This window comes from Bos mutus, chromosome 5 (genome assembly GCF_027580195.1).
Source record: "Bos mutus isolate GX-2022 chromosome 5, NWIPB_WYAK_1.1, whole genome shotgun sequence".
NCBI lineage: Eukaryota > Metazoa > Chordata > Mammalia > Artiodactyla > Bovidae > Bos > Bos mutus.
In genome coordinates, this window is record NC_091621.1 from 15,473,852 (window position 1) to 15,498,528 (window position 24,677).

The 24,677-nt window shown below is 46.6% G+C and overlaps 3 protein-coding genes and 2 non-coding genes across 9 annotated transcripts in view; 1 reads left to right on the forward strand and 4 right to left on the reverse strand.

The window, feature by feature from the left end:
- Nucleotides 1-6,425, forward strand: part of RBMS2 (RNA binding motif single stranded interacting protein 2) — an 83,944-nt gene extending 77,519 nt beyond the window's left edge. Inside the window, exon 14 of the mRNA XM_070370424.1 lies at nt 6,182-6,425. The gene's annotated coding sequence lies outside the window, so the exon portion shown is untranslated. The remainder of the gene's footprint in view (nt 1-6,181) is intronic.
- BAZ2A (bromodomain adjacent to zinc finger domain 2A) overlaps nt 1-16,679 on the reverse strand; it is a 35,006-nt gene extending 18,327 nt beyond the window's left edge. For 2 of the 5 annotated variants that reach the window (XM_070370421.1, XM_070370417.1), the window contains exons 1-2: nt 11,081-11,262; nt 658-795 (exon numbers count right to left, since the gene is read on the reverse strand). In XM_070370421.1, coding sequence (XP_070226522.1) covers nt 658-793 — 136 coding nt within the window. In that variant the 5' untranslated portion in view covers nt 794-795; nt 11,081-11,262. Of the gene's footprint in view, nt 1-657; nt 796-5,073; nt 5,481-11,080; nt 11,263-11,708; nt 11,793-15,244; nt 15,316-16,513 lie in introns of those variants that run through there. The other 3 variants (XM_070370418.1, XM_070370419.1, XM_070370420.1) reach the window with 3 other exon arrangements.
- Nucleotides 16,680-18,422: 1,743 nt separating this feature from the next.
- Nucleotides 18,423-23,812, reverse strand: ATP5F1B (ATP synthase F1 subunit beta). The gene is made up of 10 exons (XM_005903447.2): nt 23,653-23,812; nt 23,005-23,187; nt 22,588-22,762; nt 21,948-22,069; nt 21,519-21,703; nt 20,858-21,016; nt 20,645-20,767; nt 19,818-20,030; nt 19,236-19,437; nt 18,423-18,687 (listed from the first exon to the last, which is right to left on the reverse strand). Exons 1-10 carry the CDS (start codon nt 23,777-23,779, stop codon nt 18,590-18,592), a joined length of 1,587 nt encoding a protein of 528 aa, XP_005903509.1. The 5' UTR covers nt 23,780-23,812; the 3' UTR covers nt 18,423-18,589.
- Nucleotides 21,791-21,861, reverse strand: LOC138988039 (small nucleolar RNA SNORD59). Its single transcript, XR_011464383.1, has one exon. It is a non-coding gene; the product is annotated as a small nucleolar RNA SNORD59 (small nucleolar RNA).
- LOC138988038 (small nucleolar RNA SNORD59) lies at nt 22,864-22,938 on the reverse strand. The gene has a single exon (XR_011464382.1). It is a non-coding gene; the product is annotated as a small nucleolar RNA SNORD59 (small nucleolar RNA).
- Nucleotides 23,813-24,677: the final 865 nt, after the last annotated feature.

The following is a 24,677-nucleotide window of genomic DNA, read 5'->3' on the forward strand; positions in this document are numbered from 1 at the left end:
GAGAGCAACTGATAAGCCAAATCCAGGGAAAGACCTGATCCTGGCAGCAGCACTTCCGTCTGGAATTACAGATGTTTCTCTCTGGGGAAGTAGGTAAACTTAAAACTCCCCCTGTCCCTCTCTTCTATCCACAAGGACAGGAAGTGATACAGGCACTTCAAGCATCCGCCCTCTTCTCCGCTGCACAAACTAAAAAGCAAACACATCCCAACCCTCACCCAACCCCTCTACCTCCAGTCCTAGGGGCGGCTACTCCAACCTCTAAAAACAGTTTCTCAGAGGACTGGCCCTTTATCTCTTTCTCACGGGTGCAACCTGGTTATCAGAAGCAGTAGCCACCTCACCACTTTGGGGCAGTAGCCAGGGAACAGGGCTAACAGAAGAACAAGCTAATAAGAAAAGGCCAGTATATTCTTCTAATCTCTTCCAACCTTAAAACTAACAGTGTTTCTTCCAAAACCCCCTAGAACTTGCTCTAAGAAGCTTGATTTCTCTCCAGCAGCTGGAGTTCTGAGGATTCACTTCCTCCCTTCCTACCTGACATAAAAGAGAGCTGTTGTGAAATAGCCAACCCAGAGGCGAGCCCACTGATCCCATCAATCTACTATAAAGAAATGAAGCCCACTCCCTCCCAGGCCACATGGCCCTCACACTCACTTTTCCCTTGCTGGGGGAAGTTCATGGGAGACCCGTTAGTGTAGAGCCCCTCCCCTGAGGAAGGAGAGGGTTTCAGTCCTGAGGCAGCAGGTGCAGGGGGAAGGCCAGTAAAGTTAAAATGGTCGTTTGCCTCCATTTCTGTAGGAGGGGAGAGAAAGGGGAAAAAAATACTAGCGGTTAAACAAGGTTATGTCACCTGAAATATTCTAGAAGTAATGCCCCCACCCTTCCATCTACTTTACTTACCCTTCTCCTATATAAGTACTGGACAGGGCAGAGTGGTGGGGAGAAAAGGGGTTGAAGAAAAAGAGAAGAGGAAGAGGAAATATACTCCTAATCTAGACTTCCCTGGTGGCTCAGATGGTAAAGCGTCTGTCTACAATGCGGGAGACCCGGGTTTGATTTCTGGGTTAGAAAGATCCCTTGGAGAAGGAAATTGCAATCCACTCGAGTACTATTGCCTGGAAAATCCCATGGACAGAGGAGCCTGGTTGGCTACAGTCCATCGGGTCGCAAAGAGTTGGACACGACTGAGTGACTTCACGTTCACGTTCAATCTGGGCAATGACCCTATAGAAAGCATTTTTTAAAAAATCAGCCTGGTAGAGATACAAAGAGTTAGGGAGAAAAACCAAAATAGCTGCCTGGAGGAGTCTTTCCCCAGTATAAGCTCCACCCTTTTAACCCCCAGCCCAGGCTACCCCTCTGTGTTAAGATATTAGCCCTCAATCAAACATTCTCCATCCTTTTTTCTCCCCCTCAATTAAGGTCAGAGTCCCATTCTCAAGGTCTACAGAAGGTTCCCAAAGCCATCTTTTGACAGGAAAGCATGGACATGTTGGCAGAAAATGTATATTTAATACATATCATGTTTTATTATTATAGTTGAGTTAATTTTCATGTTATCCTATCTATAGCCTCAGACATCAGAAGACAGTATAGTTACCTGAGTAAAGGAATTTGAAAAGCACACATTTCAGGAAAGCTGATCATAATGGCAAAATTCAAATCATCAAGTAACACTTCTACTCCTTTTTCATGGGAAATCCTACGCTCTCAAGAACATAGCTCTGAAAAGTGTCAGAGCTGGAAAACTAAAGAACAGTATTTTGTTATGACTACTTCCCCATGTTTTGGTTTTGTGGCTTAAATGTAAAGGGTCACTGAGAGAACTGCTAGGTACTTAAACTGTAAAATGCAGTGGCTCATTGGGGAGAAATATGGTTAAAAAGTTCTTTACCCTCTACTGAATATGAGGTGATATACTAGTAGGAATGCTGATTAGAATAAATTTATCTTTAGCGCTTCCCTGGTGGCTCAGTGGTAAGGAACCCGCCTGTCACTGTAGGAGACATGGGTTCGATCCCGGTCCAGGAAGAACTCACATGCCACACAGCAACTAAGCTCATGCGCCACAACTATTGAGCCTGTGCTCTGGAGCCAGGGAGCCAAAATTACTGAAACCCATGAACCCTAGAGCCCGTGCACCAAAATGAGAAGCCCGCACACTGCAACTACAGAGTAGCCCCCTCTGTACAAAACTACAGAAAAGCCCTTGAAGCAACAAAGACCCAGCATAGCCAAAAATAAATAAATAAATAAATAAAATTATTTTGAGGAACTTTAGTGGTTAAGAATCTGCCTGCCAATGCAGGGGACATGGGTTTGGCCCCTGGTCTAGGAAGAACCCACATGCAGTGGAGCAACTTGGCCCGTGCCCCATAACTACTGAGCGTGACCGCCCCAGAGTCTGTGCTCCACAAGAGAAGCCACCGCATGAGAAGCCCACACACTACAACAAGGACTAGCCACCGCTCACTGCAACTGAACAAAGTCAGTGTGTGGCAACTAAGACCCAGTATAGCCGAAAATAAATAGATCTTCATAAAAATTAAACAAACAATTTTTTTTTAAAGAGTAAATTTACCTTTGATAGAGCAAAGAGAAAAAGGAAGAAAGATAGGAAACAGAAGCTAGGATTATTGGCAAAGTCTGACACATCAATCAGATTCTTAGGATATACTAGCACATACTAATTTGACCTGTGAGAGACATGATCTGTTGTGATACAGAAAAAGCAACTCCTCTGGTTACTACATTTTGAAAAAGGACAGAAGAATTCAGGTAGAAAGATTTATCAAGCTCCCAAGATGAAATAATAAGCAGACCTAGGTTATGTGTGTTTTTTAATATATAATTTTATTTATTTATGGCTGTGCTGGGTCTTCATTGGTGCGAGAAGGCTTTCCCTAGTTGCGGAGAGTGGGGGCTACTCTTTGTTGCAGGCCCTAGAGCACGCAGATTTCAACACTTGTGGCATACGGGCTTAGTTGCTCTGCAGCATGTGCAATCTTCCTGGACCAGGATTGAACCCATGTCCTCTGCACAGGCAGATGGAATCTTATCCACTGTGCCACCTGGGAAGTCCTAGGTTACAGTTTTTGTTTTGTTTTTATTCGGTTGTGCATGTGGGATCTAGGTCCCTGACTAGGGGTCAAATCTGGGAGCACAGAGTCTTAACCACTGGACCACCAGGGATGTCCCCTAGGTGAGGTTTTTTTTTTTAATAACTTCTTAAAAAAATAAAATAAAATAACCAGAAGTAAAGCTTTTTAAAGAATGAATAAATTAGTTAAGAATATATAAGACCACTGCCCAAGGTTTGTAAGAACCATATTCTTGAACATGCTAGATAATACAAATCGGCCACCATTAGGTGAACCTAAGAACCTGAGCATGAAACAAAAACCCAGTATAGCATATGGTATGATAGCTATAAGATTTTCCATGCTTAATACTGTAATTGTCTCCACCTTCATCAATTTTAACTAGAATTTGAAAAATAAAAGCCAATGTATTTTGTCAATTTAAGGAACGAAAAGTTTTTAGGATAAACTTATTTTCCATACAGGATTTCCTATCTTCATTCTAAAATAAGCAGCAGATCCAAACTTGCTAGGCATCAATGAAGAAACTGGGTCTCTACAGAGAAGACCTCAGGGCCCTCCAAGATTTCCCTATAGTTAAAGGCCACTCCTTAGCACTAACAGTCTGATAAATAAGCATTGTGAGAATAGTGATCCTTCCAAAATGAAAGACATTAAGGAAGAAAAGTTCATCCTCTATCTCCTAGGTTGCATGCATGCTCAGTCACTAAGTCATGTCCAACTCTTTGGGACCCCATGGATTGTCGATCCCGTAGACTATAGCGCACCAGGCTCCTCTGTTCATCAGGGGATTTCCCAGGCAGAAATACTGGAGTAGATTACCATTTCCTTCTCCAGGGATTTTCCCAGGGATCAAACCCACATCTCCTGCATTGGCAGGCAGGTTCTGAGCCACCTGGGAAAGCGTACATCACAGGGAATTCCCTGCTGGTCTAGTGGTTAGGACTCGGTACTTTCACTACTGGGGCCTGGGTTCAATCCCTGGTCGGGGAACTAAGATCCCTCCAGCCAGGTAGTACAGCCAAAATAATAATAAACAAAGCTATAAACAAACTTACATCACAGAGAGGATATTCAGTAATTCATTATACAAGTCTAGAAATGCTATGCTTGATAATCAGATGACAGCCAATCTCATCTGATCCCCACCTCTCCACTCCTCCAGTTTTATGCACAGCCACATATCTGCTGGGGTGTGTGAGACACACATCTTCTCTCCTATATCTGCTGGACTATATTCTCCCACTCAATGATAGGCCACAGTTAGTTGTCCTTTTTCTGTTTGAATCCATGAGGAAACTAGTGACTTTTTCATCTCTGCTAGTCTGGGACAGTATACCATTTCCTGTGTCACAAATTATATACTAATAAGCATAAACGGGGAGAAAGAAATGCCAACCCACTCCAGTATTCTTGCCTAGAGAATCCTGTGGACAGAGGAACCTAGTGGGCTGCTGTCCATAGGGTCGCACAAAGTGGAACATGACTGAAGTGACTTAGCATGAATGCATGCATTGGAGAAGGAAATGGCAACCCACTCCAGTATTCTTGCCTGGAGAATCCCAGGGACAGAGGAGCCTGGTGGGCTGCCGTCTATAGGGTCGCACAGAGTTGGACACTACTGAAGCGACTTAGCAGCAGCAGCAAGCATAAATGGATGGCTTACAGAAATCAGATAAGTAAAAGGAATGAGAAGTTATCTAGTGCCTGAGGTCTATTTCCCCAGCAGCCTCTACTGAGGGGTCACCAGTACCACAATCACTTCATTTATAAGAAACTTCCTAGAAAGAAACATAAAATACTCTGTGCTGTGCAGTGAGATCAGTGGAACAACAGTGGGCTTTAGGTACTAATTCCAGCTCTACTACCACTAGCTGTGTGACCTTGACAAGTTACTTTAAAACCATTACTATTTTACTACTATGAGAGATATTACAAAAGCAGGGATGATCCTGCCAGCCAGACTCACTGTATACTTTTGTGGTTCAGCGCGCAATCGTGTCCAACTCTTTGCAACCCCATGGACTGCAGCATGCCAGGCTTCCCTGTCCTTCACTATCTCCCAATTTGTTCAAATTCATGTCCATTGAGTCAGTGACGCCATCCAACCATCTCATCCTCTGTCACCTGCTTCTCCTCCTGCCTTCAATCTTTCCCAGCATCAGGGTCTTTTCCAATGAGTTGGCTCTTTGCATCAGGTGGCCAAAGTTTTGGAGCTTCAGCCTCAGCATCAGTCCTTCCAATGAATATTCAGAGTTGATTTCCTTTAGGATTGACTGGTTTGATCTCTGCTATCCAAAGGACTCTCAAGAGTCTTCTCCAGTACCACAACTCGAAAGCATCAATTCTTCGCTGCTCAGCCTTCTTTACGGTCCAACTCTCACATCCGTACACAACTACTGGAAAAACCAGAGCTTTGACTATATGGGCCTTTGTGTCAGCAAAGTGATGTCTCTGCTTTTTAATATGCTGTCTAGGTTTGTCATAGCTTTTCTTCCAAGGAGCAAGCGCCTTTTAATTTCAGATGTCACTTAAATATGGCACCACAGTACAGGAATGCAAAGAAAATGTGGGCAGGTACTCTCAGCAATAAAATCAGAGGTATTTTATTTTAACCTTTCTACCCAAGATGATTTTCACGATGAGGCCTGAAGGTAAATCATGTCTTCCCATCTAGAGCTAATGAGAACAGTAAAGCAAAGGAGAGTGTCTCCCTTTGAACTAACAGGATTTTGGCCAAATAAAAAAAGGAAATCAGTTAGTGCCCAACTCCCAGAATAGTAGACATCTCTCCTGACCAGGAAGTACAATCAGGCCAGCACCCAGCCCAGTCCCAGTACTATGTAAATGGATCTCTTAAGAGCCTTTAAGCTTCATTTATAAGAGTTAAAGGAGGGACACTGCCCCTTAAGCTTGAGGCAGTAAAGCTCTTGCCACATGGCCAAACAGCCTGCTCTTTCTCTCAGTTGCAACTGAAGAGGTACTACTCTGTGGACCTGTGACACGGCTTTAACAGAAAAAGGCTGACAATGCACAAAGTATTGAAATAAACATTGCAAATTTCAACACTGTTGCAGGTGCCCTGACCAACACCAACACTCAGACCTCTGAGGCTACCTACCCCCAAACAAGACACATCAACACCACCCAGCTGGACCCTTGAGCAATGCCTGCAGCTTTTTGCTTCATTCTTCCCATACAGAATGCTAAAATTCCAGAGAGATTTCTAATATGGGGGCCTAGGAAGAGATTTCAAACACCTGTCTTTACTAAACGGTGAATGTAAATCTTGCAGTATAGTAAATAAATCATATGACTACATTTTAGATTTGTAATGGTGCATGTTATGATATTTCTGAACACTGAATATCTCTGGATTCACCCACCATACTCTAATACAGTGGTTCCCAACCAGGGGACATTTAGTTATGGAGAAAGGTATATGCTATTGGTATCTAAGAAATCGACATTGGGGATGCTCCTAATGATCATGTAATACACAAGACAACCCACCACAACAAAGGATTATTTGGCTCTTGCTCAAGGTTGAAAAACTCTGCTCTAATACAAAAGCAGCCTCATTTCCCATTCCTATCCTATTCTCTGGGGAAGATCCAAAAGTTCTCACTATTCCCAATGCCTGATGCTGCAAACAAGGATGACTTGCCTTTCAAATCTAAAAACCCCTTCCCTGGCTAGGCTGTCTTCCTCCACCAATAGAGTTCCAAGTGTCAAGCCACAAAATCAACATGCCTTCTTCTCCTGTCAGGATAGTCCATTTTGACAGCACTGGTAACTGACTTCCCTTGGAATGCTGACTCAGACTATAGCCATACTGACTGAGGATCATTCTCTTATAATGTCCTTTCCTTAACCTCCCTTTTCTAGTCAGGACAGCGAGGCAGAAGGAAGATGAAAGAAGGAAGGTTATTATACTAAGGAAAGCTATTCAAAGACAACTGCCATGTCCAAGCTGCACAGAACACAAAGATGATTGTTCTCTGTTCTTATTTCTTCTATACCATGTAGGGTCTAGGGGGCCCAGGTGGCGCAGTGGTAAAGAATCCACCTGCCAGTTCAAGAGTTCGTCATGGGTTCAATCTCTGGGTTGGGAAGATCCCCTGGAGTAGGAAATGGCAACCCACTCCAGTATTGCATGGAAAACCCCATGAACTTCGAGAGCCCGGCAGGCTACAGTCCACGGGGTCACAAAGAATCAGACAAGACTGACGACTGAGCACACATGTAGGTTCTACAGCATCAACCAGGTATTAGTTCTACCATTATATCTCCAGCACTTAATTTAGTGCTGAGTACATAAAAAAATGAAAGGAAATATTTGTTGAAACTGTAGATTAAGCAAATGAACGAATAAACCTATCTTTTCGTGTTACTATCAATTTACTCATCCAATATAGAATAGGTTTTTTGCTCCTACCATTCTCAGAGAATAGTAGGAACACAAAAAATTCAGTTTCATTGTTCATAGAGGTAACTCTTCTAGAGGGAAGAAAGGCCCCAAATCTTGACATATTTTAGACAGATGTCTCATGCAGAAAATAAGGCCTAGAAACAGGGAAGAATGATTTAACTGAACACTCAAGGTATATAGCAGGTTTTAAAATCTTTGGTGACTGAATAAAGGAACCACATACCAACAATCTAGGCTAGGTTTCTGCCACTGCTTTGGTCACTTCACCAGAGAACTGGAAATGCCTTTAAAATTGCAGGACATTAAAAGCCACACTCCAGAGGCTGTAACAAGGTTATTTCCCTTTCAAGCTCTGTTTCTCCATTTCAGCTCTAACAGTCAGACTTCACCCCTTTCTTCAAAAAACAAACAAACAAACAAAAAAACACCTGAGCTGAGAAGGCAGGGTAAAGATCCCGTTTAGTGAAGCAGGTTTTATAAATTTATAATTTTATAGATCAGAATTATGAAAAACAACAAGATGGTGAAAAATGGTCCCTCTGACCCATGTGCAACAATGCTGAGAAAGTATAATCTTGAGCTATGAGGTATATGAGAACATTCATATCCTAAGAAACAAATCCAGAAGATTACTTGCCCCACAAAATCCTCAAGAGTTTTATAAGTCACTCTATGTCATAGGAAATAAAATTTCTGACATTACTGCCTTACTGTACACATCTCACACAAGACTGAGCAGCATACCAGTTATTGGAATAACTTCCACATTATTTTAACTATTTTATTATTTTAGTAAAAGAATATAGCAGACCTCTTCAGAGGTGAGAAGAAAGGTCAACAGGAGCAAGACACAGTAACCCTAACAAGCTTTGCTTCTCCCTTGGCAACACCCAATTCCAGAACCACAAGACTGCAAGATGAGCCTCGCAGGGCATTCTAGATTTCTGACTGACTCTGAGGTCGGCCCACATAGTTCTCTCTACATCTCAAATTTTCTCCTCTACAGAGAGGCTTAAAAAAAAAAAAACCAACAAAGTCAATATTCAGAAATCCACTTCTGAGAGAAAAATACATCCATTTTACAAAAAGGACATGAAAGCTTTACTTCATTCAGTTTTCTGATCAATCACATCGAATGAAGCCACAGCTATCTCAAAAATCAACTTCTCTTAAAGAGTCCAAAGAAACAGGAGTAGTCTTTCTCCTTCCTTTATTGTTTTAATTTCCAACAGGGAAAACCAATTTACTGTTCTGTCAGGCCCGAATCTAGGTAAACAAAGGTTGAAGAAAGGGGAACTTAAAAATCAGTGTCAAGTCAAGCCAGTCAGAAAGCAACTCAAAGGAGCCAACCAGTCAAGCAGAGGGGCAAAAAAAAGGACAATGACACTGAACTTGTTTTTACTGTTTCCAGAATATCAACTCCAAAAGCCCAGTAAAAAGAGCAATGCTGCTATCCTAACAGTGATGATGCCGCTGTCACATCATCATACATGTCTACCAGGTCCTATCCTGGACCTTTAATATAAGAATCTACAATTCAGGTGGAAAATACTGAAAAGATTATTTAAATGTTAGGCTTAAGCCATCTTCAGGGTAGTTCAAATGATCTCAATACTTCCATCTCTCAAAATATAAATAAAATCCTGTGGCCAACTCACCTCAAACCAAATCCAGGGTCTAACTAAGTGCCTGGGGGCATAGTACAGAGTCCATCACTGTCCGCTGCAATAAAAATCTCCTGGGATTATCAGGTGGGAGAAAAAGAAAATCTTCGCACAGACACATGACTTTGCATAGAACAGGGGAAAAGGTTACCGCTCTCCATGAATGGTAATAAGAGAGAATGTCTTTTATGAACTGAGGCGTAAGTCATATGATAACTAACTCTCCTAATGAGTTGTTTCTGCAGAAGGTAAACCATCCCTGATGTTAACTAGCAGGCTTCCAACAGGGACTTATTCTTAGGCTAGAATCACCACTGAGGAACAAGCCCACCACCCTCACTCTGCAAATCAGTCCTACCCCAACACATAAATCCCACTCAATTAAATCTTCCCCCTTCCCTCCTCTTCTTCCACATCTCAGAATTAACTTCTTCACAAGCTCACTTGCTCAAGTGGTCTGCAATACAGCAACTGTCATATGTAAGAATATATTTAATATTCATATACACATCTCCAAAAGCCACTCTCATGCCACAAAAGATCCCAAGTCTTCCTGGCTGCTCTTTACACTCAGGGAATTTGCATCACTTGTACTGAAAGTGTAGCCCTGCTGGTGAATGAGTGAGTTTGATTTTCTATGACCTCTAGCTCAGGAGAAAAAAATCCACACAAGGAGACAGAGATGCTTTGGAGGGGGGATTGGGATCAGTGAGGCAACCGCAGTGACTACTTTCAGTTGACAAATTAAGTTTACTAAAAAGGAAAAAAAAAAAAAGTCGAAAGAAAGGACTCTCAGACCACATGGTTGGCAGGATCCAAGCTTGCCTGAAGGCCTCAGAAATTGAAACCAAATCTGATTAAAATGGACATTTCAAAACAACAAGAGACGCAGCAGCAAACGCACAGCTGCCATTTCCCGGCCACTTCCTGCGGGAGGCTTGGGGGAGGGGCTGTTTGTGTACAGATGGAGGTGGAAGCTATCCCCCCGCATCGCCCCCCGAAGGATGCAAATCTCTCACTCCAACAAATCCTACAAAGGATGACTGCTGATGGCACTGCCTTCCCCTGAAAACTGGGGACCTCAGGAAAGAAAGGGATGATGCGGGATCATCTTTTCTGCCACGGAAATGGGGATCCCCTTAGAGAGGGATCCCGCTTGTTAAGGGTTCCCTCTTTATTCTTCCCTCCGGCCCCTAAGCCCAGCTCAAATCCGGACGCCTCAGCACCGGCCCTACCAACCCCCATCCTTGGAGTGGGGGATTCTCCCTGGACTCGAGGGCCCCAAGCCAAGCACAGCTTCACTCCAGCAGGGCTCGCTCCTGCTCGCCAAGCTCAAGAGAACGTGCACCCACCCCTCCATTCCGCCAAGGAGACACCCTGAGACCCCTGGAAAGCCCTTTAACCTCCACTCACCGTTGCCAAAACGCCCCAACCCCCACAAACGGAGTGTGTAACCCGTCCAGGGAACCCCCTCACCTACCCTTCGCACTCGGGTAATCCCCACCCCTTCTGAAGAGGTGGAGCCCCTCCCGGGGATTCCACCCTGAGTCCCCCACAGGAGTCATCTCCACCAGCCAGGAGGCTTCTCCGCCTCCTCCTCGCAGCCTCCGCCGTCGCCGGGAGCCTCCACAGCTCCTCTCGCTCCCGCCCCCGCCGCCCCATCCCGGGTCTACATCAGGCCGGCCAGCCCCCTTTTCCTTCCAGCCCCCTGGGCGGAAAGACCCCCGCCCAGGGCTGGGTCCTAACTAGAAAGTCGGCGTCTCTCCCCACGACTTCCCCGCAAGGCTGTAGGCGGTTCCAGAGCCTCCGTTCCCTGAGGGAAACCTGGGATGAAAGCGGGGCTCCCTCCCCTCAGGCCCCCAGCCACATTCCCAACAGACCTGAGGCGGCGGCGTCCAGCCAGGCTCGGGGCTTGTCTCTCCCCGGGGGACTGGCGGTTCACATGGCCGCGCTCCGGGCGCCAGGAGGGGAGGGGAACGCGGGGGAGGGGGTCTGGGGTCCGGGAAGGGGGAGGGGGACGCGGCTCAACCGCGGGGCCCGAGCGGAGCCAACATGGCCGGCGGGGGAGGAGTGAGCCGAAGCCGGAGGGGGCGGGGAAGCTGCGGTCGCAAGAGAGCCGCCTTTCGCCGCCGGGTCCTAGCGCCGGGCATCCCGGCTCCCTGACCCGGATCTGGGTCCTAGCGCCGCGGCGTCACCCTAGCTTACCGGTAAGCTACCTCTGCACTGTTTCATTGTGGGCGGTAGTCCCGCATCACGTTGAGCATACTGAAAGGCGTGCCCTGAACCCAAGGTTAACCTCAAAGACTACACCAAATTTCTAGGACCAAGACATGTGCCAGTCCCCTAAGGGGGGGCGGGGCGGGAGATAGGAGAGGGAGATCATTTCGGGGGCAGCTATTTCCCATGATAAGTAGTGGAAAAGTGGAAGTGCAGAAGCGGAAAGGTTAGAAAAAATGCAATCCTGGTAAAGAGGTGGAAGAAGGCAAGCTCCATCTGCTGCCCACTCACCTGCCCCGTGGATGGCAGCCCGGTCCTGCCTGTATCACCAATTTCCCGGCGACATCAGCAGGACCCTGAGGGTCAGGAAGATTCCTGTGGGTAAGAAAAAGAACCTTGAGACGAGAAAGGGAAGGCCAGAGTCTAGCCTAAATCTGGTCAGAGGGACAGGGGAGTAACAGGAAAACTGACCAGCAAATAAGGTGCCCCAAATCACCACTTTTTATATAGTTCCAGTACTTTTTCTGATAGCGCTATATGTGAAAACTTCTGAGAGAAGGAAGGAAAAATCTAGTAGAGCACTAGAGATTAGCTATCACCTAAAATGTCTATTGCAGAGGCCCAGAATGGAGAACAATGTCATATGTGATGTTAGAATTTAGAGAATTTCTAGTTCAATCTTCTCTTGTTAGATGAAGAAATTATGGCCTGAAGGGAGTAACCAACTCATTCAAGGTCAAACAGTGGATAAAATGTGACCAGAAACCAGGTTTTTTTTTCCTTGCAACTCAACAGACTTTGCAGGCATCAAGATAATTCCTATTCAATTCATTGCAATGCAGTTCTACAAACAACTGCCTAACTGTGCAAAACTCAGGCTGAATTCTCTGGAAGAGGAACAGTTTCAGAGTGGGGATGATGAAACTCTGGCAGGTTGCGGGGGTCAACAAATACTTTTTTCCTCTGGGAGTCTGGGGAGGAAGAAGATCTGAAAACTGGGTGGGACCAGAGTAAGGCAGGACCAAATCCATCAGTCTAGATTGGATTTTCTTACTCCACAGAGAAGTGAGTTCTTCCTGTGTTTTGACAGACTTCATTCACCACAACAAATAAATGGCTCAGAAAAGCTAAGAAGGAAGTGAACTTCAGCAAAGCTCAAAGTGTGTAGGCCAGAGACAGGTTGAGGAGGGTTAGGAGGATGTCTCTCCTCCTGAAAAAAATAGGTTGTCAGCAGGAAGGAGCAGACAGAAATCAAAATCCTTTTCTCCTCCACGACTCAATAACAAATTTATAGGGTCACCTTGAATAAAAAATCAAGACCCCTAAAAGCCTACTAACTTCAAGTCTCTGGGTAAATAGGGATCACACTCAGGGTAGAGGGAGGGTCCCTTCTGGTGAAAGCAAGGACCCAGCAAACTTCTGCCTAGGAATGCCTCCGCCATCCCCCAAATAAAGACAAGTGAAGAAGAGAGCTCAGGGCATGGAACTGGCTTCCTAAAGGGACAAGAGAGAGAGCTAGGTATCCTTTTTCTTTTTCTCTTGTTCCTTTTCCAGGGCAGATGAGGGCGAACTTCCTACCTCCCGCCCCCAATCAGTGGGCAGGACAGTAGGAGGCGGGCGGCAGGGGAGGAGCCTGCTCCAGTCAGACGGGTGTAGCCACGCCCCCCCCCCCCACACCCACACACACCCACCCGCTGGCTCCACTCCTCTCCGGAAGAGCCGGTTACTCTTGTGCCCCACTGACTGCCCCCACCCCTTCCGAGCCTCAGGCCTAGTCTCCAGGGCAACCCCTAGGACTATCCCAGCCGGGAGCCGTTGGGAAGAAGGGTGTTGGATAGGAAAGGGCTACTCGGGATTAGAAAAGAAAGTGAGGCAGGATCCATTCTTTCCCATCTGATTCAGAAAGACTACAATCACCCTCCTCCTTGAATGAGACCCCTCCTCGTCCCTTCTAATCAGAGGTCTTCCTTGCTCTTTGAGTAAGGATGAGGCTGGGGTGTCAATATGCCAACAGCTGGGTGTTTCCTTCTTGCCAGAAGCCACCCCAAAGAGCAGCTGTGCTTCTCCCCCACATCCAGATGACAGAGGGCAGACTGACCCTTTAGATCCCCAGACATTCCTCAGTCCTATCAGATGTGGACAATTCCTACCCCATCTCTCTTTAGGAAGCTACTAGAAACAGGAAGGGGCAAATGGTCATTTTTGCAGCAACTTGTGAGAAGAGTAGCTAGAGAATATTCTGAACCTCTAACAAGCCAGGCCAGTGGGCAGGTAATAAAGAGAATGGGGAGGGAGAAATTAGCACCTGCTCTCCCTTTCTCACCCTCCCTGTGTTCCTGCTGTACCACCCTGACTGGGGTCAGCTGCCATAGTGCATGGCTCCACTGAGGAGCCAGAGGGCTGGAGCTCAGAGGGGTAAGAGACAGAAAGCAAGAGACGGCGGATTCGTTTACATCCCTCTACCTCTCCCTCTCCCTGTCCAGGCACTCCTGGAATTCAACCCCAACCACCACTGCTGACCACCCTCTCCTTCATCTCCCATCCCCACCCAGCTCCCTCTCAGCCTGTGAAACATGACTCAAATCCAGACACCCTGTCCCTTCATTCTGGAGTGTGTTGTACTGGGGACAGCGGGGAATGAGAGGGCAAGAAGAAAAGGGGCAGAGCTAAGGTCTCAGCTGGATTTGGACAGAGGGGAATTCTCTAATGGAGATAGGATAATTATCAATATTAAAGACCTCCCTCGCCCTCACTGGCTGAAGGGTTCATATGTTAATAGGGTCTAGTGGGGAGATAGCCTTCAACCTGTTAACCATTCCAACCTGTCCCACTCTCCTCTCCAGGTTAATGGAAAACAGTGTTCTCCCCCCGCACCCTCCCACCCCGTATTTTGGGGAGGCCAGATTCTCGCCATCAAAAGGACCTCATCCCTCTTCTCTCCAAATTGGTATGGTCCCCTCAGATTCAGCAGTCTTCTTTCAAACTCTCCAAGGAGCTTATCCAAACTGGTCTCAGAAGAGGATGGGGAAAGACCTAATTTCCCCAGGACTTCTTTTGCATCTGAATAGAAAAGGCCGGGCTTCCCAGGCCTTCCTCACCACCCCCAACACCCTTAGAGACTTAGTCCTAGCCCTTCATCCACTGTTCTCCAACAGCCCCTTAAGCCCAGAATCACAAGATTCTGGGTGGCCACCCCCCACCATTCCCTGGCTCTGGGGTAAGAGCTGTCTTAGGCGCCACTGGCCCATCCCAAGCTTAGAAGGGCCCTTCCCACCTGGGTTGGTGCTGAGATCGCACCCCCTAAGTCTTGGAGAAATGACGTATGGTGAGGGCTTCAGGAAAGCTTTAGATGAGAGTTAGTTGAACTTGAATGGCTAAACGGAGCAGGGCCTGAAAGTGACTCTAGGCTATGATAACCCCTACCCCCCTTACTACGGGGAATGAGAGGAGTTGGGGTGACGGTTATTCCCCCTCCCATTGGAGGTTAGGATGGCGTGGGAAAGCGATGGTTCCACAGGGGAGGAAGCGATATCCAGACCAAGGGAGATTTTTCTGGCGAGGAAGGCGCGGGGGAGGGGGAGATCCTGGGTCCAGAATAGGAGGGGTACCCGGGAGAGGTTGGCCGAAAGGCGTGAGACGCCTCCGGATTCCGGTCGCAGAGGACAGGGGAGAAATGCGCGAGTAGATAGTGCGGGGGAGAGAGGAAGGGCAGCTCCCGCAGCGGGAGGATCAGATCCTGAGTCCGGGGCAGCGCGGATCCCGGGTAGAAGACTGCAGGGGCGGCCCGCCGGGGGACTCCGGGACCGGACGTAGGTGCCAGGCCTCACCTGGAGCAGGGCCGGGCGGTGGCGGCAGCGCAGGTGGCCGAGCCGGGCGGCGGCGGCGCCTCCTCCCCCAGCCCTGGGCCGCCGGCGGGGCGGGGGGGCGGGGGGGGGGGGAGGTAGCACTTAAAGGGGCAGGAGCTACTGGGGTAGGGACGAGCGCTCGGGTAGGGCTGTCGCGAAGAATCCGCTGGGGGAGGGGGAAGCCGCTGGCGTCTCCTAGGGGCCAGAACCAGGAAGAATCCCAGATGGAGGAAGAGAACAGATCCCCAGGAAGAAGAGACAGAAACTTCTGCGGTGAAGTGGGGGATGGTGGTGGGTTAGAACTGGAGGACCTGGGATAGCTCTACCCGCGCTCCGGGAGACACCGGCCGAGATCTCTTCACAAAGGAGGGCCAGGAAGGCAGTGAGAGTCACAAGGACTCCGGAGGAATAGAGAGGTGTCCGAGAGGAAACTCACGGCCGAGCCTGCTGCGGGTAACGCACAGCGGCCCTACTAGGTGAACAGGTTCAACTCCTCGGAAGCTCAAGCCCTACCGCTGCGGGGAGACGCAGCCTCCTTCCCCCGGCACTACCCAAGTGTAAAAGCTTCTGGAATCAGGAAGCCACGAGGGCAAAGACCTCCTAGGCCTTTCAACCTCAGTCTTGCCTCTCCCTGTCTCTCAGTGACTGGAGCGTGGGGCCGCCAGTAGCTGCGCTGATGAAGCTGATGTGGGACCGTGAGAATCGGCTTTATTCTAGTTCAGTTTTCCCCCAACCACCGCCACCCTTGCAGCAACCTCTGGGGCAACAGGAAGCAGCTGCTCAGTGCAGCCCCCACCTGGTGGTGGGTCGGGGTGGGGGAGGAAAGAAGACAGGGACTTAAAAAGGCCTGGGAAAAAATAGAGGGAGAGGCACCTTAAAAATTCTCCAACGTGACCAGAAGTGGGCTTTACTTTAAAGGGGAGGCCACCAATGAGTGCTGTAAAATATTTCTTGAATCCCAGCAGCTTAATGGGGAGGCACAAGGGACTCGGGGGTTGAAGGGGCGGGAGTGGGGCGGGGAGGAAGCCCCCACCTAAGGGGCAGTCCAGGCTCTTCCCTGAGGCTGGTGCTTGCCAACGCTGACGATCCCTTGGTCAGCAGCCTCACCAGCTGAGTCCTGTGCCCCTATAGTCTGGTTTCCCCTCCTTCTCCCCCCAGAAGAGCAAAGGTTAGGCCCCACCCCTGCTGAGTCAGCCAGGGAGGAAGGTAGGCATCCCTCAGGCCTTCCCGGGGGCTGGTCCTCATACTTACTCATGTCAGGCTGGCAGGGCTCCAGGGCTGGGACCACCAGCTCCTCACTGTCCTTGGTTCCCCCTTCACGTGCAGGCTGGTGTTAGATCCTCCCAAACTATGAGCTGGGAACTAGCACGAATCAAAAAGCCAATGTATGCTTCCTGCGAACCACAGCCTGAACTGCTGTAGGGTGATGTCCCTGTGTGACAGACTGGGGTGGGGAGGGAGGAGGGAGGGGCGGGGCTTTCTCTGGGTGGAGAGGGAGGAGGCGGTGAGGACAGGGCCGAACCAGGAGAAATATGGAGGAAGGTTAGATCTGTGTTGACACCCTAGTGGCGTGGTACCAGGAGTGGTGAAGGGGGAAGGAAATAAATAGTTGCAGCTAGTGAGGAGAAGGTTCTCGATGAATGCTAAGAGACAGAAATGTGGGGGGGAGGGGTAGAAGTATGGGAGAAACCACCTTTAGAATCACAGTTCCTAGGTCTTTCTGCATCTAGATAACATGGGAAAACAGAGCAGAGAGGGTGGACCCGTAGCCCGGGGACTTCTGTGTCAGCTTCTTACCCATTCCAGAGTCAAAACCTAGAGGATGTGCCCACACCCCCATAACTCAGCATTTCCCCAAATCCAGGCTTTCCTAGGGGCAAACTACTGAGCACAGGCGGCTCATGGGCTCCACCTTCCGGCCAAACCGCGACACAGGACAGGCTGGTGCCAAGGACGTCAGAGGCAGATGGGAGGTAACTTAAAGGCCCCTACTCCACCCCTGGCACCTCTCCCAGGGCCCCTCCCCAACCTTCAGCCCCCAGGGGCCTCTGAATTGGGATCTCAGTTTATCCTGCCCTGCTTTTACCCAACTTGAAAGCCTCAGGGTGGAGCTTATAGATTCAGCCTCCTCCTTAGGACAAAACCCCCAGCTGGTATGTAAACAGTCATTAGCAAAGAACCATATCCCAGCAAATGGCCTTCATGGATTTCAAAATGGTGAGATCAGTTCTTGCAGAGCCTTCAGTCCTACCACCAGAGGGCAGATGGGTCTGGGTCTGGGCCTACAAAAAAATATCGAAGGGAACACCTAAGGGGCACCAAATCCAACCTTGCACTTTAACAGGCACTTGTTAGGTGGCTGTTCTTGTAATCCTTGCCTAAATGAAGCCTAAAATGAAGGGAAGATTGTCTACATTCCATTATTTAGCTCAGAAACTCAAGCCCAACAACCCTGAAAATTACCTCTTAAAAAAATTTATTTTGGCCACACCACAGGGTATGTGGACCTTAGTTCCCCAACCTGGGACAGAACTTGCACCCCCTACAGTGGTAGGGGTCAACTGCTGGACCACCAGGGAAGTCTCTGAAAATTACTCTTCCTGTAACATTTTTTCCCCAATTTTCTTAAGGAATTTTAGCAAACCTCAAAATAGGCCTGAAGGAACTTTATATTCTGCATTGCCGCAAGGAATCAGACATACAAGTCTTGCCCAGAATATGTTAGGAGGTAGTAGTCAGGGACACCTTCTGAAAAAAATGGTGGTAATAGAAGACAGCCCTTTTGACTCAGTCTTAATCCCTCAGAACATGCATCATTTCCAAAAAATTTAATTCACTGATTGATCTGTGCCTTCTCTTAGAATAGCAGTGATTTCTAAACCCATTTTCCCCAAAATGTTCTAAAAATTCTTTTGCTTTTTAAAAAAGTAGGACTGCACTACATATTTAAGAAGCAAAACTCAACTTGAAAAATGACATAAAAGGGCCAAAAATGAGGCCCTATTAGGATCCCATCATTCCCAGGAAACCCCTTCACAAGACTCAACTATTCAACAATGCAAGACAATGGCTTTTCTTTTTGGATGACCCCATTTTCTAAAATACTATTAAAAACTTCAGTATTGGCTGTGTTGTCAGGACCAAGAAAAACAGACAGATGTTGAGGGATATACATTTTATTGGAAACCTTAAATATTCTTCAGACAGAACACAATGTCTTCAATCAAGGCCCTCACGTGGCCTACAGAGAAAACTGCGATTTCCGGATTAGGGGCGAGGAGAGGGACACCATGGAGGATGAGTGCTTAATTTGCCAAAAGGACCCCCTCATGAGTGCTCTTCAGCCAACTTATCAGCTTTTGCCACAGCTTCTTCAATGGGTCCCACCATATAGAAGGCCTGTTCTGGGAGATGGTCATATTCACCTATATGGAAAAAAAAAATCCAACTGGTGAGAAGTGAAGGATATTAACTTCTACAGTGGTTACATACCTCACCACTTGAGGCCACCAGTCAGAACGTGATGAAATCCTGTCATCTTAGGTTCTTTTCTTAAACTCGCCTCACAATTTACAAGAAATGCTACAGTATATATTAAGAATATATGGTCTGGAGTCACATAACTCAGGTTCAAATTCTTTCTGGCTGTATGATAATGGGGCCAGTTAAACTTTCCACGCTTCAAGCTTCCTAATGTGTAAAATAGGATAATAATGCCTTCTTTATAAGGATGTTATAATTCACTTAGAAGAGTAGCTGGCACTGAAAACTAAGACTCACTAAATCTAAGGCTCACTCTCAGATGGTATTTTCAAAGAAAATTGATGGAGAATAACTTATTTTCATATATAAATTATGTAATTAGGCACAATATATATTGCTTGATGGTTCCTTGAACAGGAACACAGCACAGCATTTAAGGGAGTTCAGCTTCTATGCCACTTTATGTTCAGCCTTATACTGGAAATCTCACCTGCCAAAATCTGCTGGAATCCTTTGATGGTCTCCTTGAGGGGTACCAGCTTCCCCAAATGACCAGTAAAGACCTCAGCCACCTGGAATGGCTGAGACAAGAAACGCTGGATTTTCCGTGCACGAGACACAGTTAACTTGTCTTCTTCAGAAAGTTCATCCATACCCAGGATAGCAATGATGTCCTGGAGGGATTTGTAGTCCTATGAAAAAACAAGATTAGAGAGGCCAAGTAAATATTTACATTCCTCAAATCTGGACAAAACTTAAGGGTTAATACAACTTTATATTCACAATGAGCTTTGTATAGAGCATTTTAGCACTTTACTGCACTTAACTGAAACAAATCAGTTACATGAGGGCCCTCAGCTAAGATTGGTATCTTGTTTCCCCTACTCCGAATCTATCCGGTGCTGTTATAAAAAACTCCAAACCTGAAAACTCAGGAGACCTCATTAACACTCACTAGGAATTCTAGTCTCTTCTTTCCTTGCTCTAAAGCAAATCACACAAATTTCCAGGAAGATCTTGTCCTAATATAGTCCCCAAATTCCCTCTATGACTTTATGGCCACTGATCTCACCTGCAGAATCTTTTGCACCCCACGGGCAACATCATAATGCTCACTGCCAACAATGTTGGGATCCATGATGCGAGACGTGGAGTCCAAAGGATCCACAGCTGGATAGATGCCCAGCTCAGCAATAGCACGGGACAACACAGTAGTAGCATCCAAATGGGCAAAGGTAGTGGCCGGGGCAGGATCCGTCAAGTCATCAGCAGGCACATAGATAGCCTAAAGTGAATCAAGAACCCATTAAGAGCAGCAGGAAGCCAAGTAATTCTACTTAAACCATCCCCCTTTCTGACCCCTCCTCATTATGTTACTCTATCTTCTCAATATTCAAGAGTCCAAAGGAGACTCTTACACTCCTAATGCAGAGTATTAGTGGTTACATATTATCTGGTTCCTCCAAGCTGTGATGAAGAATTTTCATTGTTACTCCTTTTGTTCTTCATCCCACTTTTTAACTCTAAACCAAAACACTCGCCCTACTATATCAGGAAAATGAATCATGAAAGTTAAAAAAATTTAGACAAAGTTTTTGATCATTTTACTATATATACCATCTACATATATTTGAAAATTGTAGTAGCCAGTGTAGTACATATTTAAAGCTCACTTCAAAGTTCTCTTCAGGTTGGAAACCACTATTTTGTGATCTACATTTACATATACACCTTTAATTAGTTCAGATGAGTGGTTTCTTAATCTTTTAGTGTCTTTAACATGCACACACAGAATTTTAAATATTAAGCTCCAGTACTTACTTAAAAAAGTAACAAGATTTTATACCTCTGTACATGCCTTTACACAAATTAGACCTTCATCCATTTAATTGTTCTCACCTGTACAGAGGTGATAGATCCCTTTTTGGTGGTGGTGATTCTTTCCTGCATGGTACCCATGTCAGTGGCCAGGGTAGGCTGATAACCCACAGCAGAAGGGATTCTGCCCAATAAAGCAGACACCTGGGGAAAAAAAAAAGAAAAACCATATCCGTAACCTTATCTGCATCATTCCGTAGAAAGGTCAAATGAACCAAATTCTCCCAAGCCTACCTCTGAGCCAGCCTGGGTGAAGCGAAAGATGTTATCAATAAACAGCAACACATCTTGACCTTCTTGGTCTCTGAAGTACTCAGCTACAGTCAGCCCAGTCAGAGCAACCCGGGCCCGAGCACCAGGTGGTTCATTCATTTGACCGTACACCAGCGCTACCTGCAGCAATTATAAACAATCAGAAATCCTGGCAGAGGAGTGTGAAAGTCATCTATCCAAGGTCACCAAACCAGAGAAACTACCAGAAAACCCTCCTCCTCAGGTGTCTAGATTTTTGTTCATAAATTTCCTTTTCCTTTTAGAGCTGCAGTTCAAAACAAAAGATAAGTTCTTTTATTACTGAGGCATTCTTCTGGCAGGAAGGAAATAAACTGTAAATATGTGAAAGGCACAAAATAGGGTTGAGACATTAAGAACCATGTTTAATGTCCCCAGAATTAGCTTTCAAATGATGGGTCTATATATCAAAAAAACAAAAACCCAAGAAATGTTATCTAATATTAAAAAGGAAAACGCAATGTACATGAGTGTATTAGAAACAGGGGAAAATACTGATAGAACTTTCCTTTGTAGGTCCTAGGACAATAAAATGAAAATACAAAACAAGTCAACTTCAACAGTTTCCTGACACTACTTACACGGACATCAGCTCAGTGCTCACCTTAGAGGTAGCATCTTTTAAGTTGATAACACCAGACTCAATCATTTCATGGTATAAGTCATTGCCCTCACGGGTCCTTTCACCAACACCAGCAAACACAGAGTAACCACCATGGGCTTTGGCAACATTGTTGATTAACTCCATGATCAGTACTGTCTTGCCGACTCCAGCACCACCAAAAAGCCCTACATGAGGTTGAGAAAAAACAAATTAAGAATTTCATTTCCATAAAAGCAAACTTCAAAAAAAATTTTGTTTCTTTCCATCTTTTCCCTTCTCAGAAATGGCATCTGGCTTCAGCAAACTCAGAAGAACGAAAGTCAGAAGCTGCTCATCAGTGAGGGACGTTATCTCAGTACCCACTCATAACATGGTAGGATTTGTTTCCCACATTAGGTTTGGAAAATATCTACCTGTCATTTAACATACCAATTTTGCCACCCTTGGCATATGGAGCCAGCAGATCCACAACCTTGATACCAGTAACCAGAATTTCTTGTTCAACACTCATCTCCACGAATTCAGGAGCCTCAGCATGAATAGCAGCAAATCTGTAAAGGCAGATGAGAAGATCAGTGTCTATTCATCTTATTAAAAAGTTCTTCTCAATTCTCAAGCCTAACCCTTTACTCACAGTCTCATCTTTTATATAACACTCTAGACAAATTACCACCCACCATCGAGCCCAAATACTCTGCCAATAAAAGGAATTTCATTATCTCAGGAAGCAATAATCCCATTCCCTGACAACTCTGTCATGAAGTTTTCCTTTTACAGAATCTAAACAGCACTTCTTCACATACCAATATGAAATACAAACACCACTGGTATTAAGATGAACTGAAATAATCAACCTATGGAGTTCAGTTTTCTTTTTTATAATCAGATTTTCTGCATCATTCATTTTCTTCATAAGAAACTGCATTGTGTGGTTTAAAGAAATGACTAGAGCAGCATTTTAGGGATTCTCTGCAGAAAAAGTCTGCTATAGTAGATGGTGCCACCTTAATGTATAAAACTGCTAGGAAAAAGTTCCTTTGTGTGTAGATACAACAACAGGAATACTTACTGCTTGGTTTTGATGGGACCCCTCTCATCAATAGGTTCTCCAATGACGTTCATGATTCTACCCAAGGTCTCAGGGCCAACAGGAATTCTGATTGGTGCACCAGAATCCAGGACTTTCTGACCTCTAACCAAGCCTTCTGTACCATCCATAGCAATGGTCCTTACTGTGCTCTCACCTGTCAGATATAAGCATTGCAGGATTACACAGAAGGACAAACTGGCTTCGTGGTATTTAATTAAGTTGTAGCTGGCATTAAACACTAAGTCAACCAAGACTTCTTCTCAGTACCTAAATGTGGCTTCAGCAAACTCAGAAGAACGAAAGTCATTTTGATAAAATCATCATAGAAGACAGCCTGGTTTTGAGGGATATTTGGGTCGAACAAGATCTTTACTATTCCTAACAAATTCTACTTACCCAAATGCTGGGCCACCTCCAAAACCAGCCTGGTCTCCCTGCCTTGCACCTCCAGGGCATTTAGGATGGGAGGCAGTCCCTCATCAAACTGGACGTCCACCACTGCACCAATGACCGCCACGATGCGCCCAGTGGTGGCGCCGGCCTTTGGCGATGGAGATGCTTGAGCGGCATAGTCTCTGGCTAACCGACAAAAAAGATGTTGAAGTTGAGGTTAGGACAGTTAAAGGTCATCGGACGCCCGGACTTAACTCACAAGGACTAGTGAACGCAGCCCAGGCCCGGCCCCCTTCCGCTTGCACGGAAGGCGGGTCCAGAGGGAGGGCCGCGCTGGCAACGGAGCGCGAGCCTGCACCATCTTCCCATCCTCATGCACAAAACTCCATTATTCGAGAGCGCGAGCGGTGCCCCCATTTCACGGGAAGGTCAATGCACCTGCTCGCACTATTACGTCACACAGCGCCCCTCTTCCAAAATAAGACGGAATTACATTGTCCCTGTTCTTGTTCTTCCGCCGTTAGAGGGCAGGGCGCTAGCACTGGCGTCCTTCTAGCACCACAGATCCCTCAGGCCGGAGCAACTATTGGCCCCAGGCTCAAGGTCATGGGACGACAGAAGCGAACCCAGCTGCTAGAGCAAGGCACTTACCAGGCTGGAACGCTGCAGGAGCGGCCCGCAGTAAAAGCTGGGCTTGCGGTAGCGGCGCTGAAGGGCTGAGTCCCCGCAAGGCCCCGGAGGCCGAGGCAGCAACCACACGACCCACAAGTCCCAACATGGCGGAGCCCGGGTGGAGACTGAGCGCTGCAGCGGTCTGGCCTCCAACGGCCAGCAGTTGGAGGCGAGACCCACTCTGCAGTAGGCACGGCCATTGGGTAATTTTTCTGCTTATCACTCTGGGCGCTGCTGCTATAGGCCAATAGTCTCTCATCTTCTCAATCATTGGCCAAAATTCGTGCTAATCTGAATTCCTTTTCTTATTGGACAATGACTGGCTCGGTGCAACCCTCAGAACTTTGAAACATAATTGGACAACAGGGATGTCAGTCGGAGAGAGCTCTTGGAGGAACTGCGTTTGGGAAAGGGGCCGAGTTCCTGTGCGGAAGCACGTGGGCTGTCTTTGGCTGTCCTTGGGCTCTCTCCTTAGATAGGACCTTGAGCTAGGTGACAGTCTCAGGGGCGGTTTTATGGAAGTGGTAGCCTCATGAGGCAACATTGACTGACCTGGGCTAGTTAGGAGTCTTCTCTAGAGTCAAACGGTTTTTCTTCCGCAGTAGGGAGATTGGAATTTTTTAGACAATTCAGCAGGTCAGGAATCTGGACAGAATTAAAGCTACAATGAAAGACACTCATATAAACCAGTCTTTTAAAAAATGTGTGCTGGGCATTGAGGAGGCAAAGATAAATAAGACTTAAAAACAGATGAGCAAAAAATACAATAAAGTGTGATAGGTCTTGGTTAGTACAGGGTAAAACAGATGGAGGAAGGGATAAATTTAGGTCATCTAGAAATGTGAAATGTAGGTGGAATTGCCTTTAAAGTGGAAGAGGTTGACAGACCTGTTGGGAAACATCCGTAGAATTCCTAGGGTAAAGTAGGAAGACTATTCCATTATATATTTGTATTACACAGCATGTTTCTTTTGTGGTACTGCAGGTGAGGAAGGTTTCAGGTG